At 53.1% G+C, this 14292-nt stretch overlaps 2 protein-coding genes across 3 annotated transcripts; one reads left to right on the forward strand and one right to left on the reverse strand.

Annotated features, from left to right (window-relative positions):
• The first annotated feature begins 1728 nt into the window (after positions 1-1728).
• Positions 1729-4270, forward strand: C1QL4 (complement C1q like 4). The gene is made up of 2 exons (XM_066365769.1): positions 1729-2265; positions 4091-4270. The coding sequence occupies exons 1-2, from the start codon at positions 1729-1731 to the stop codon at positions 4268-4270; spliced, it is 717 nt and encodes a 238-aa protein (XP_066221866.1).
• Positions 4271-5877: 1607 nt separating this feature from the next.
• On the reverse strand, positions 5878-13026 carry TROAP (trophinin associated protein). 2 transcript variants are annotated; one of them, XM_066365771.1, is made up of 15 exons: positions 12959-13026; positions 12551-12699; positions 12268-12454; positions 11606-11763; positions 11391-11528; positions 10698-10780; positions 10147-10199; positions 9587-9708; positions 8507-8623; positions 8316-8399; positions 8169-8228; positions 7442-7576; positions 6653-7286; positions 6187-6380; positions 5878-6036 (listed from the first exon to the last, which is right to left on the reverse strand). In XM_066365771.1, the coding sequence occupies exons 2-15, from the start codon at positions 12692-12694 to the stop codon at positions 5989-5991; spliced, it is 2157 nt and encodes a 718-aa protein (XP_066221868.1). In that variant the 5' UTR covers positions 12695-12699; positions 12959-13026; the 3' UTR covers positions 5878-5988. The 2 variants fall into 2 exon arrangements, with proteins under 2 accessions (XP_066221868.1, XP_066221867.1); XM_066365770.1 differs by having other exon boundaries at positions 8169-8399.
• Positions 13027-14292: the final 1266 nt, after the last annotated feature.

Below are 14292 nucleotides of genomic sequence, written 5' to 3' on the forward strand. Positions count from 1 at the left end.
TCCCTTTGAATAGCCGTCACACACACACGTACACACACATACAGACAACAAAATCCACAATCCCACTCACCCAGGGACACACAAGACCAGGGTGCTATAGCCACGTCCACACTTGCCAGCACACTGTCACAATGCACAGGCCCAGAGCCTACCACTCTGCTTAAGAACCGCCCCGCCCCCGCGTCTTCCTTACAGTTGATATGTCACATTGGAGTCCGAACACGGACCTGGGTGTCTTCTGCAGCGCGCCATTTACATTTCTCTCTCGATCTGTCAACCTGTCTCCGCTCCTGTTTCTCTCTCTCTGTCTCTGTCTCTTCCTCTCCCCCTTTGGGGCTGTCAGTTAGTCTCTTTTCTAAGCTTTGTCTCTGTCTCTGCGTCTCTATCTGGCTTTCCGTCTCTTTGATATCTGTCGCTCCTTCTGCTTTTCTGCTCGCTTCCACAGGCTGGTCTGTTTATTCACTCTCTCTTGCTCTCTCACTCTCTCGGCTGCTCTGCACTCACCAGCACTGGGGAGTCGAGAGTAGGGGTGACTGGAGATTTGCCTTTTTTAGTGCAAGCCAACATGTACCGTTGAACACTTTACAGTATGATAGATATTTAGTCATGGCACTGAGGGGTGGCGAATTTCTATTTTCTCGCCCTTCTTGTTCGTTTGTTTGTTGGATTTCATTTTCCTTTTTATTTCTTTTCTGTTTTTTTTTGGGGGGGGGGGAAGGGAGTCTTTTTAACTCAGGAATCCACCTGTCTTTTCTCTGTGTGCATCCCGACCCTTTTTTATCCCACCGCTATTTCTGGCTTCTCTGGGCTCTGGGAATACCCAACTCGAGGTAAAGGGTGAAAGTAAGGATAGCTGGGATCAGTGAAACCCTGCAGAATCCGCTCAGAGCTGGGCATCACCGAGAGACTGAGAGTCCGCGGGCGGGGGCCGCTGCCTGCCCCGCCCCCTCTCTTCCAGCTCTGGGCGCCAGGGGTCGCTCCACCCCCGGTCGCTTATAGCGGCTCCCCGCGCGCGGCTGCTCACACCACAGGCACTGCCGCCCTGGGAGGGAGGAGAGGAAGGTTAGGGATGCAGAGAGGGAGTGCGCTAGCAGAGGAAACACGCGGGGCCAGGACTCTCTCTAGCAGGGTCTAGGGCCGCGGCTGGGGTAGAAAGGCGGGTCAGTGCTTGCCAAGAGCCAGAGCGCAAACCTTTGAGGAGGTCGCGTCCGGTGGGTTGCCTCCCTCAGCGCTGAGCCCCGGACGTCCAGAGCCCGGAGAGTAGTCTCCCCTCCGGCCAGGAGAGATCCGTCTGGGTAGCTGGGGACCTAGGCTTCGCCATCCTTGAGAAAGAAGCTGTCCAGAGAGCAAACCTCCTAGATCTGTAAGAAACCAGCCGTCCGAGAAGCCGCAGATGTCAGGCGCCCGGGAACGTTAGGCTGAACAGGAGAGTAATAGAGGACCACAGGCTCTGAAACGTCGGGATCTGTCCCTGGCCCAACCTCCGCCTTGACGGAAGGTTTGGGGAACTGCAGCGGTGAGGTGGGAGCCCGCAGGGGCGGGGAGACCGGGCGCAGCCGTCGGGGTTGTCCCGACCCAGGCGCGAGCCCGGCCACCGCCTCTGGGGCCCGCGGAGAGCCCCGAGCCCCCGTCGCCATTGCGCCCAAGAGTGAGGAAGATCTGCTGGCCCTGGCCGCGTCGCGTCTGAGCCGCCGCAAGCGGGTGGCGGGCGCGGCCGTCGGGGTAGCCATGGTGCTGCTGCTGCTGGTGGCTATTCCGCTGCTGGTGCACAGCTCCCGCGGCCCGACGCACTACGAGATGCTGGGTCGTTGTCGCATGGTGTGTGACCCGCACGGGCCTCGAGGCCCAGGACCCGACGGCGCGCCCGTCTCCGTACCTCCCTTCCCCCCGGGCTCTAAGGGAGAGGTGGGCCGGCGCGGTAAGGCGGGTCTTCGAGGGCCCCCGGGCCCACCAGGTCCCAGAGGACCTCCAGGAGAGCCGGGCAGGCCAGGTCCGCCGGGACCTCCTGGCCCAGGCTCCGGCGGGGTGGCGCCCCCTGCCGGCTACGTGCCTCGCATTGCTTTCTATGCGGGCCTACGGCGGCCACACGAGGGTTACGAGGTGCTGCGCTTCGACGACGTGGTGACTAACGTGGGCAACGCTTATGAGGCGGCCAGCGGCAAGTTCACCTGCCCTATGCCAGGTGTCTACTTCTTCGCTTACCATGTGCTTATGCGCGGCGGCGACGGCACCAGCATGTGGGCCGACCTGATGAAGAATGGGCAGGTGAGGTGTCCCTCCCCCACCCAGCCCCAAATTTGCCAGGTAGCTTTCTAAATCTCTCTGTACTCATTACACAACCCGACCCCCTTCCTCAAACAGCATTACTGAAACCAGGAATGCGAGGCTACCAAGTCCCAGGCAGTGCACAGTGGCAGGCGTTCCTGTGAGGGGGCATTCAGCTTGGAATTTTTAGGAAAAGGTAAAAAGGAAAATACTGGCTCATTTACCATCAGCTCTAATGCTAGTGCCAGGGCTTGGGGCCGATTCTAGAGCGGCCTTACCAGTCAGCTAATACCGAATCAGTAGACAGAGGTGAGAAATGATGTGATAGCTCAAAGGACCAGACAGACGGCTATAAGAAACAGTGTTGGAAGAGGAAAGAGACAAAAGACGGGTTGGAAGGAGGAAAGGCAAAGAAGAGGATGTGGGGCCTGCCAGTAGGCCCCACATCCTCCCTGGCAACCACTTTCCACTGCTTCCTGCCCCTGTGGTCAGAATCAGAGTCACTGCTGCCTTGGCTTTGGAGAATAGCTGGAGAACTTAAACCTGAGCACCCCCGACACACAGAGGGTGTGAGAGGCCTCAGGAGTGGGGGTTGGGTTAGGTGCCCGGGCCGCTCAAGCAGCAGGGAGTAAGGTTAGGACTTAGCGGTAACCTCTGAATGCCACACGAAATTGAGTGGTGTTGACCATGCCGCATCAGGCCTGCTCATCCTGGCTGTCCAAAACGGATCCTGCTCCAGCCATAGCACTCTCCTTCTCCAAGACCCGCTGGCACTGCCCTGGGGTCTCCTCCCAGCCAGACTGCCCCAGAAACCCAGGGAAAGGGAGTTAGAGTGTATGTGTGTGTGTATGGGAGTGAGGTAGAGTATGTGTGCAAGGGAGCATGAGAGTGTATATCTGATGTGTGTCTGTGGGTGTGGGTGTGCGAAGGTGTGGAAAAAGTGTGTCTATCTGCATGTGGCACTGAATAGGTGTATGTGGTCTATGCAGGGTATCTGAGCAGGTGGAGGGGTCAGTGTGTATCTAGAGTGTGTCAGTTTCCAAGACGCCCAGGCCGCGCCTCTCCCACTCAGTATTTTGCTGCAGGCCCTGAGGACGGTAAATAGTGATTAGAATAATAATGAATAATTAATGAGTTAATAACCAGCCCCTGCGGGACAGGCAATAGGTGGTTGGGGACAGGCTGGTGACCAGAGAAGAGAGACAGTAGGTGACTACCAGCAGCAAGGCCAGAGGGGAGGAGGGGCTACCTGTTGGGGAAGGTGACCCCCACGTGGGTGCACCAGAAGCTAGGAAGGACATGGGCACTCTGAAGCAAGAATGCATCATTGCACCTTCTCAGTTAAGGCCCACACCCTTGCATACACACAGACATACCAGTGCCCTATCACCTGGGATGGGAGTGCAAATTTAAGAGGCCAAAGGGGGTTCAGAAGCTTAGAAATTATCCTGCAGGCTAATTTTTTTTTTAAATAATAGCAAAGCCTTAGAGCGTTTTCCATGTGCCAAGCACTGTTCTAGCACACTTCACATGTAGTAAGTAATTTAATCCTACCACATTAGAAGGTAAGCTCTATTATTACCTCCAACCTTATATCTCAAATTGAGGACCAGAGGTGTAAAACTTGCCGGAGTTGCACAGCTAGTGAATGGCAGTGTCTGAGTAGCTCAGCCATCTCTTGGCCTCTATTTGTCCTCCTCAACCCCTGTAACCAGCTACTCTCGCGCTGCCTTCACAGGCCCAGTTGAACCTACTCAGCCTGACCCCTGTCATCACCCCAGCTCTGCACAGAGCATGAAGAGGTTTTTCTGTTCTCCCTCATTAGGTCCGGGCCAGCGCCATTGCCCAGGACGCAGACCAGAACTACGACTACGCCAGCAATAGCGTCATCCTGCACCTGGATGTGGGCGATGAAGTCTTCATCAAGCTTGACGGCGGGAAGGTGCACGGTGGAAACACCAACAAGTACAGCACTTTCTCTGGCTTCATCATCTACCCGGACTGAGCCAACCCCATCCCCCAGGCCCTCACTTGCCCTTCCTCTTCGCTCTCCTCACCTACTTTCAGTCAGCCCCAACCAAGACACCACCCCATCCTCTGAGCCTGGCTGTGGGGCAGACCGCCTGCTCCCGGAGACGGCGTTAATGGGCAGACTCTTGGTGCTCTGGGGGTATATGTGGCTGGGGAGCGGAGGAGACTGGCGGGAGGAGCAGAGCTGCTTGGCTTCCAGAGGGACCACCCGCAACTATGCGCGGGAAGATTGGGAGGGGAGCTGTGAGAGCAGGTCTGAGAAGGGCGGAGGTCGTGGCACTCTCTTCCGCGGAGCTGGGGGACTGTCTCACTACCCAGACCTGGCATTTTTTGGGGGGAGAGAAAATGGAAGGAGCCCATTTATTTGGAAGGCGTTAGGACTTCAGGACAGGGTAGGCACTGGTCCTCTGTCATAACAATTTTCTTTTGCTGTGTGCTCCTCCCTTCATCTCCATTTTTCAGGCTCCAGCCTTGGCAGCCTTCCTGTGAACTGGAAGAACTAGTGAATTCTTTCCTAGCGTTTAAAACTCATTCTGTACAGTCCACACTTCATCCCCATCTGGGCTGAGCCCTGGGGTTAAAGCTGCTGTTGCCTCTTCCAATAAAGTGAGGTTAGAAAATGTGTGTACCTCTTAAGTGGTGCAGAATGGGGACAGGGGACTTCCACCCACCTTGCCAGAGGCAAAAGTTCAGTTCATCCCAGCAAAGCCTGCCTCTGGAGGAAGAGGGGTATAGCCCACCAGGGCTTCTGCTGGGAAGTGGGAAGGGGGAGGAGGGTGGTATCAGCTTCAGGAGAGCTTCTAGCCTTACACTATAGGGGGAGACCAAACAGTGATACTAAGAATGGAAGGTTCTGGCCCTGGCCAGTTGGCTCAGTGGTAGTGTTGGCCTGGCATGTGGGTGTCCCAGGTTCGATTCCTGGTCAGGGCACACAGAAGAAGCAACCATCTGCTTTCCTCTTCTCACTTTCTCTCTCTTCCCCTCCCACAGCCATGGCTTGATTGATTCCAGTGCATCAGCCCTGGTGCTGAGGATGGCTCTGTGGAGCCTCCACTGCAGGCACTAAAAATAGCTCAGTTGCAAGCATGGCCCCAGATGGGCAGAGCATCGGCCCTAGACAGGGTTGCTGGATGGATACGGTCAGGGCGCATGTGGGAGTCTGTCTGTCTCTCCTCCTGTCACTTGGAAAAAGAAAAGAAAAAAAAGGGAAGGTTCCAAGAATATGGGTCCTATGTTCAGCTTTCTGCCCAATGCAAGGAGAGTTCTAAGAGGAGCTCTTAGATGAGGGAGTTGCTGATGGCTCCTGAAGTGGCACTGATTTCAAGAACCAGGGAGAAGAGCAGGTCCCCAAAGGTTCTCCAACACACTTATAGAACTTGCTGTGTGGGTGAGGTGAACAAGAGTGGAATGACTTCTTCCTTTCAGGACAGATCCAAGGTGAGGGAACCTGAGGGATGCTGAGAGCCCACGGCTAGCTGTAAGCTGGAGAACACTGCCACCAAGTGGGCAACTGGAGAGCAACAGCAGTAGCTGGCCTAGGTCTGACCGGAGGGGAAAAGACATTTGGACACTTTAGAAATTTTATTGAAAGACAAAAGAGTGTCGGCTCCCAATTCCATGGGATGGACCGACAATAAATTAGAGCTAAAACAAAGGAGCAAAGCAGGGCAGGAGTGGGTGGAGGCAGGTGCCTCACAACGGAGAGTCCTGAGGGGCAGCAGAACCAATTGGAATAAAACACTGGAGAGAGAGAAGACCTCGTCACTGCCCAGCCATCCTTGAACTGCGCCAACCCTTCTCCACTATCCTCTGTAAAGGAGGCAAGGTTGGCCCCCTGCCCCATTTCCTAATTCTCACAGGCATAAGCTGGCTGTGGATGGGGAGGCTCACCAGGGCATCCTGCCATTCCAATAACATGGCCACAGGATTGGTGCAGACCCGAGAGGGGCCTGAGGGAAGGGCTCGGCTGGTGTAGAAGGCACACTCATCATCCAGGCAGGCCTCATGGAAGCAGTGGATGGCAGTCAGACATGCTTTGAGGCGCTGCCTCAGGGCCAGGGTTTGAGGAGCCAGACTACTGGGGCCTGAGGGTTCAAGGGCCAGAGTTCAGGGTGGGCTCTGGAGTACTATATACTCTCACCTTATATTGCCCCTTCTCAATCTCCCACCAAAGGCCAAGCCAATTAGGAGCACAGAACCGGAGGTCCAGCTCCTTCCATCTTCCTAAAGGAAAGCCAGGTTGGGCAAGGTAGGTGGAAGAAAGCAACCTTGGGATCACCTGGCACAGGGCAGGGGTCCCGCTCCCAGCAAGATGAGGACCTCTTCTGTTCACAACCCCTTCCAACCAACTACTTACCTGCCCGGCCTGTTGGGGGCTTCAGAGATTGGATTGAGTGGATAGGGGGGCTGGCACAAAGGGGGCTTTGGGAGGAGAAGGTCACGCTGGTGGTCGATGAAGTCCACTGACAACAGCAGTGATGTGGGCTGGTTTCTGGACTCCTAGATTCCAGGGAGCAGGCCTCTGATGCCCCAGGCTCTACCCTAGGGCAGGGCTCTGGGAGTTTAGTCTGCCCCTGGGAGCAGGCCTGAAGGGGTTTAGCCTCTACTGGAGGGCAAGCCTCAGATACCTCAGGCTGTTTCTGGGTGGTAGGCTCTGGTATCTCAGGCTCTCTTCTATGGCAGGACTCTGGGGCCCCTGGCTCTGCTGGAGGGCAGGGCTGAGCTACCTCAGGCCCCGTTCCAGGGCAGAGCTGTGGTTCCCCACACTGCTCTGGAAGGCAGGGATGTGGCAGGCCAGAGTGCTGAAACGGTTCAGGAAGGTGGAAAGCCCCAGAACTATGCTCTGGGGCATTCAGAGTTCTAGGAATCTCTGCCAGCAAGGGCTGAAGTTCAACCATATCCAGAGAGGAGCCTTCATTAAGGGGGGCACACTTGCTCCCTGCCAGTCCCTCTATCTCTTGTTGCAAAAGCTGCTGCAGGATACCGATGCGCTGTGAGTGGAAGAGAATACCCCAGTATGATGTCAAGATGTGGGTTCAAGTGCCTACTGACACTGTCCTATTCCCATACCCCCTCTCCTCCCATTTCTCCCTTCCCCAGCCATCACTGACCATCAGACATCAAAGCTATTACCCACACTACCCACCTGCATCTTCAGCTCCTGGAGGTTAGGGGTTCTACTGGGTTGGGGTCCATGAGGAGTTGCCACAGGTGGTTTCCCAGGCCCCTCCTGCAAACTTTTACAACTCTCCTGGTTAAATAACCGGACTGCAATCTGCTCCTGTCACATGGGAAGAGAGAGGGACCATGTCTGACTGGGGCAAGAAGACCAGTCTGGCCTGACCAGGCGGTGGCACAGTGGATAGAGCGAAGGACTGGGATGCAGAGGACCCAAGTTCAAGACCCCAAGGTCATCAGCTTGAGCGCGGGCTCATCTGGTTTGAGCAAAAAGCTCACCAGCTTGGACCCAAGGTCGCTGGCTCCAGCAAGAGGTTACTTGGTCTGCTGTAGCCCCACAGTCAAGGCACATATGAGAAAGCAATCAATGAACAACTAAAAAGTGCCACAATGAAAAACTGATGATTGATGCTTCTCATCTCTCTCCGTTCCTGTCTGTCTGTCCCTATCTATTCCTCTCTCGGACTCTCTGTCTCTGTAAAAAAAAATAAAAGAAGACCAGTCTGAATCCTACCCTTAGGAGGAAGGGATCAGGTCCCTAATTCAGGGGCCCTAGACTGAGACTAAGAGGAACAGCAGAGAAGCAGGGAGAGTTAGGTAGCTATTCCAGAGAGCCCACCTCCCTCAGACTGCTGGGCCTCAGGCCAAGAGGACAGAGTGAAAGATGCCAGCATGGGTAGGCTTCGGGCACTTACCCAGCGCAGGGCAGCCTCTTCAGGGCAAGACTGAGGAGAAAGGCCACTCAAACATTGAGCCTGGGACAGAAGTGAGATGTCATAACTCCTTCTGTACCCATTCATTCCCTTCCTATGCCAGCTACCTCCCCTGCCAGCTTCTCTTACCTGCTGAGATTTGGGAGCCGACAGGATGGGTGTGAACTGGGTTTTAGGATGAATGGTGAGACGCTGCAACACTGAATATGAGGTCTGGGAAGAGATGGGGTTGGTTGAGCAGTGACAAAACCTAGACTTAGGAGGGATCCCAACCAGACTGTTCAGCCCTTGCCCAGACCCTAGGAGCTGTGGATACAAACCGGAGCTGAGGGGCCAGGGGTGGGGACACGCTGAGCCAATCCAAAGGGGGATGGACGGGTGATGGATGGTAGCAGCACATGGCCAGGGGAGGTCATCAGATGGCAGTCATGGCTGTCCTGTGGAGAGGAACAAGGTGAAGGGTGATCCCTCCCTCCTTGCTTTCCCAGGTCTTGTTTTTACTACAGAAGCCAGTGTGATTCTTCTAAGACCTACTCAAAACATGTCACTCCCTTGTTCATTCCCTCTCCCCTGGGCTTTCCACTCATTCCAAGAAAAACCAAAGGTCTTACACTGGTTTGTAAGTCCTTACCCAGTCTAATTCTGTTATTGCTCTAACCTCACTTTCTGTCACTCTCCTTACTTGATTCAGTCTTGCTGACATTTCCTTTTTGCTGATCCTTAAACAAAGTAGGCACATTTCCTCCTCAGGGCCTTTGCATCTACAGTTCTCCTGGCATATTTTCTCCCCAAATAACTGGATGGCTTACTCCCTCAACCCCTTCTGGTCTTCACTTAAACGTCATTTTCTCAATAAGATCTCCCTGACCACTCTATCTGAAATTGCAAAACCACCTCCCCACTTTCCCTTTCCCTTCAGTGCCTTATTTTTTTACAGGGGCCTTATCACCAGCTGACATACTTTTACAATACATTTACTTTTTATCTCCCCCTTCTAGAATGTAAATTTACTTACTACTATATATCCAGAATCTAGAACAATGCTTAATACACAGTAGCTGATCAATAAATACTTGTGGAGTGAATTGATGAATGCTTTGGCTGACAAATGTCAGATTTCTCAACACTGATCTGATGGTGATACAAATATATACCAGTCTCATCCCCAAGCCTCTCACTTCCAAGCTTCTCACCTCTAAGCCCCAGAAACCTGGTAAACAGAGGCTAGGCCCACTCTGGAGACGGCTTGGGCACATCAGGAGTAAACCCACATCCAATTAACATCTGAGGCCCAGGACTATTTGGCTCTACCTATAATCCTCAGTGCTGGCTATTAACAGGGAATTTCCCCCAGCATCATTCCTCCCCACTTCCCCTATCCCAGTAGGGTCCCATCTCACCCTGGTGTGGGTTAACTCTCGGGTATCTCTTAATGGAGCCCACTGGGCCAGACTGAGGGGGCCCCTTCCTCCTTCATCTGAGTGAGTGACAACCTCATGTTCTTCTTCAGGGAGAGAGGAAACTAGGAGACAGGAAATTTGCTGTAGTATTTGGTGTACCCACCAAAGTTTGGGACAGGGCTTTGCAACCTCTAAAGAAGGTATGTCAGTTTGACAGTCCCCAATGCCCCATCAGGGGTGAGTATCCCCTTGGAGCCCAGAACTTAGTAATCACTTATTAATCTGACATCCTGAGTAGCTTGGGGTGTACTAAGGGCTCGTAGGGGCAGAAGATAAAATAGTGAATGGAAGGCAATTCTTGTAGAAAGTGGCAGGGAGAGGGCAGGACCTTTGATGCAAGTGCAGCTGGGTCAACTTCTGGCCTATTAGGTCTCTTCCTCCTTAACTCCTTTTGATCTGGCCTTTTCCACCTCTCCCCAGCCTGTTGAGCTTTTCCCTCTTGATCCCCACTGCAGACAGCCACCTGCTTCTGTTCTCTCCCCATGGCCAGACACACTCACCAGGCTGGACTGGGGTCTCCAGGGGCAATCCTGAGGCCTGGCTCACTGAAGTCCTGATGATAATAAGGGCAGCAGCTAGTGGTCACTGAGTATCAAGTATGAGCTGAGCTCTGCATTAACAGCTTTACAAATATCTCATTTAATTTTCACAACAACTTCTAATGAAGATACAATCATCCTCATTGGACAGATTAAAGAAATTGAAGTGTGGAGATTCAGGCAAGCTTGCACTACTGTTAAGTGCTAAGAGTCAGGAATCAAACCCAGATTCCATTTACTGCCACAGTGTGTGCTAGCTACTAAACAAAAGAGATAGCACTTCTTATTTTTGTACCCTTCCTCCCCCACAACCTAAAGAAACTGCTGTCCTACTGAGGCCTGGCTAGCAAGGCCTGAATCCTATTCCAGGAGCTCACCTGGGCAGTCATAGGTTCCCTCTTTCCCCTCCTGGGTTGGTGGGAAGTCCTAAAACTACTTGAAGACCCCAGCTCTGAAGGAGCCCTGAAAGGGACACTAGATCATTCTTTTCCAAATGACTCCCTCCTTCTCACCAGCTCCTGCCTCCTGTCTCTCTTCTTAGTTCCTGGAAGCTAGGGCGAGCAGAGCAGTGAAAGGAAGGTCTTGAAGGTGGAATCTGACCATAGGAGCAAAAAAAGAAAGCAGAGTCGGAGCGGGCCCAAACTTTCAGGCCTCATCACCAACCCCATCGGCCTCTACAGAACCCTTTTACTTTTTTTTTTTTTTTTTTTTGTATTTTTCTGAAGCTGGAAACGGGGAGAGACAGTCAGACAGACTCCCGCATGCGCCCGACCGGGATCCACCCGGCATGCCCACCAGGGGCGACGCTCTGCCCACCAGGGGGCGATGCTCTGCCCCTCCGGGGTGTCGCTCTGTTGCGACCAGAGCCACTCCAGCGCCTGGGGCAGAGGCCAAGGAGCCATCCCCAGTGCCCGGGTCATCTTTGCTCCAATGGAGCCTTGGCTGCGGGAGAGGAAGAGAGAGACAGAGAGGAAGGAGAGGGGGAGGGGTGGAGAAGCAGATGGGCGCTTCTCCTGTGTGCCCTGGCCGGGAATCGAACCCGGGACTTCTGCACGCCAGGCCGACGCTCTACCACTGAGCCAACCGGCCAGGGCTCTAAAGAACCCTTTTAGCACATCATGAGGTACCTTCTCTCCCAAGGCTTAGCTTTGTCCCTGGAAGAAGCTCCTAATAGCACTGGATATCAGCCCCCTAAGCGTACTCACCATAGCCTCTAGCCTTTGAGCGTAAAAGGTCCGGCTGCGGGGTCCTGGTCCCTCCAGCCTTGAAAAGCAGGAAGCCCTGGCAGGGTCCAGTCGGTTTTGGGGAGTTCTGGGGGCCAAATATGCAGAGGCCCGAGCACCCTGGAACCCCCAAAGAGGATATCAGCTCAGGATTCCCTTTTCAGTCCACCCAGCCTTATCTTCTCATATCTTATTACCTGACCCCTACGGATGGTGCTTCCTTGGTTCCCTCGAACCAGTACTCTCTGAGCCAGGCTGGGCTGGCGTCCCAAGCGACAGCTCTTCACCCCCTCTCCTGATAGGATGGTAGCCAGGGCCTCAGGGTCAGCCACAAATTCTATGATCCCTGGATCCTCTGCAAAGTAAGAGAAGGAAAGGTGAGATGGAACAGGAAGAGGGAAAACTGAGGGGCCAGGTACCCTAACATAGTCACCTTGAGGCACAACAGTGAGCCAGAGACTCATAATATGATTCAATTCACCAAATGGTCACAGACACTATTCTAGGCCGTGGGACCCAGAGAATAAGAAGAAGCTGTCATCAAACCCATCCTCAAGAAGCTGTCATCAAACTATAGAGAAGTAACAGACTCAAGCCAAAGTATAGACATGTTATAAAAGAGTATAGCAAAGTATTAGAATACAGAGCAACTGATTATGACTGGAGAGCTGGAGAAGGCTTTAGAAGAGATGACATTTTGCTGAAGGAAGATGAGGGCTTCTAAGAGCAAAGAGCAGATACCAGGAAGGACTCATAGTCAGCAGGAGACTGGAGGAGTGCAAAGCCCGCAAACTTCACTATCCCCATCCTGTTCCTCCAACCAGCCAGTGCGACTGTGTCCTAGGCCTCCAACCAGTACCTGTACGGGGAGGAGGCCCAGGCCCGACATTTTGTCCCCCGGGGCTAGGCCTGAGCTCCTCCAAGGGGTTCCGAAGTGGAGTGCTCCCCACCAATCTCCCTGATTTCTCTGTTTGATGTGTGGCTCTTGGCCTGGGGCCTGCTGAGTCAACAAGGGGATTTTGAATACTGAACCTCTGCTCCAATCTCTGGGTAGGGAGAAGACAAAAAAATTCAGCGTTAGGGTGCATTGCTAGTGTGCTGCCTCCTTGTAGCTACTGTCTTAACCATCAAGCCCCTCTTACCTTTGGATCTTGGTTCTCCTGGTCCAGGGCGCAGGGCTTGACTGTGGGGAGAGGCGGGCGCCTCTTTGAACGCACCGGAATCTTGCTAGGGGTGGGTGATACACCCCGGAGGAGAGGATCCTTCTTGGTTTGGAAAGTGGTCATAATGGCTATAAAAGAGATGGGGAAGAAGGCAGGATCAGGGATCAAAGGCCAGCCAGTTTGGAATATTGATGCGGTCCTCACATCCCTGATACTTCCACTTTCGCTACAATCCACGCGCCCAGAAGACTTTGCGGCTGCAGGCCCGCTTTTCTGGGCGCCACGTCCAAACACCCTGAGTCTAACTTTCGCCCCAGGACTCCGAGTTCTCTCTCCTCCTTATGAACCTCCACAGCCCTCATTTCCTCCAAGATCCCCGTGCCGCACCTTCCCCAGAACCCTTCAGGGTCGCCCCCACTTCTTCGCTTTTTCCCTGACTCGGATTCAGCTACCGCTACTTACCCAGTTTGTAAAATACACCAAGTTCCTGATTGGCTCGTCCGCGTCGCGAGGCGAGTGACACCTGAGCCAACTCTCCAATCCACAGGCTTCGGGGGCGGGGCCAAAAGAATTAGTTGTCAAACCACTTTCTAGCCAGCAAAAAAAAAACTGACGCGACTCAATCAGCCAATCCGAGAGCGGAGAGCGGAGTAGGAGGAGAGGAAAGAGAAAGGAGGAGGTTGTTCAGAGGCAGAAAAGGTGTGGCACCCCAGGTCCGGGCAATAACGGGTGCAGTCATACTAACGCGAGGTCTCGGGACTGGTGAGGGAAGAACCGTTGAGGCCGCATTGCGGGAAGGGCTGGTGGCCTTGATTGGGGGTACCTGGTACCTCTGTGGGCGTCGACTGTAATTAGAGTGCGGCGTCAAGCTTTGGGGACACCATTCCAGACACTTAAGCCATTTCCTCCCTGGCAGTGGTAGCCCAGTTGGTTAGAGAGTCGGGGGGGGGGATACACCAATAGTGTGGGTTCGATCCCCAGTCAGGGCACATGCAAGATTCAACCCATGGCCTGACCTATAGTGGTGCAGTAGATAGAACGTCCCCAGGAAACGCTAATGTCACGGGTTTAAAATCTACAGCCGGCTGGGTCAAGCTACATACGAGAAGAAATAAACAACCAGTTGATACTTCTCTATCCACCTCACCACTCTCTAAAATCAATAAATAAAATCTAAAAAAAAAAAAAAAAAAAAAAAAAAAAAAATCAACCAATGAATGCATAAATAGGTGGAACAAGTCCAAATTTCTCCCTCTCTTGCCTTTCCACTCTCAAGTTTAAAAAAAAAAAAAGACCTGTGGTGGCGCAGTGGGATAAAGTGTCGACCTGGAAGTGCTGAGGTCGCAGGTTTGAAACCCTGGGCTTGCCTGGTCAAGGCACATATGGGAGTTGATGCTTCCAGCTCCTCCCCCCTTCTCTCTCTCTCTCTCTGTCTCTCCCTCTCCTCTCTAAAATGAATAAAAAAAAAAAAATTAAAAAAAAAAAAAAGAAGACATTTCCTCAGATAGGCCTTCCTTGAACTCCTCTATCGTAACCTTCCCTAATCTAAAAAGATTCCTTGGTTATGTGCTCTTAGAGAACAGTGTTTGTTTCCTCAGATCATGTATCGCAGTTGGTAATTGTATATTCATCAAATGTGAACATAATAAATTATGTTTATTAAACCAGATCTCTCCTGCTAGGCCTTCATGAGGGTGGTGACCCTTTGTGTTTTACTTAAC

The sequence above is a fragment of the Saccopteryx leptura genome, chromosome 2 (assembly GCF_036850995.1).
Source record: "Saccopteryx leptura isolate mSacLep1 chromosome 2, mSacLep1_pri_phased_curated, whole genome shotgun sequence".
Classification (NCBI taxonomy): domain Eukaryota; kingdom Metazoa; phylum Chordata; class Mammalia; order Chiroptera; family Emballonuridae; genus Saccopteryx; species Saccopteryx leptura.

Bases quoted from the DNA above. Each gene is read 5' to 3' on its own strand.
- C1QL4 (XM_066365769.1), top strand. From the start codon at position 1,729: ATGGTGCTGCTGCTGCTGGTGGCTATTCCGCTGCTGGTGCACAGCTCC. The intron at 2,266-4,090 runs GTGAGGTGTCCC...CTCCCTCATTAG, and splicing joins ACCTGATGAAGAATGGGCAG to GTCCGGGCCAGCGCCATTGC.
- TROAP (XM_066365770.1), bottom strand. From the start codon at position 12,694: ATGACCACTTTCCAAACCAAGAAGGATCCTCTCCTCCGGGGTGTATCA. The intron at 11,764-12,267 runs GTACTGGTTGGA...CTTACTTTGCAG, and splicing joins TGGGCCTCCTCCCCGTACAG to AGGATCCAGGGATCATAGAA. The intron at 9,709-10,146 runs GTGAGTGTGTCT...CCTGTCTCCTAG, and splicing joins GGAGACCCCAGTCCAGCCTG to TTTCCTCTCTCCCTGAAGAA.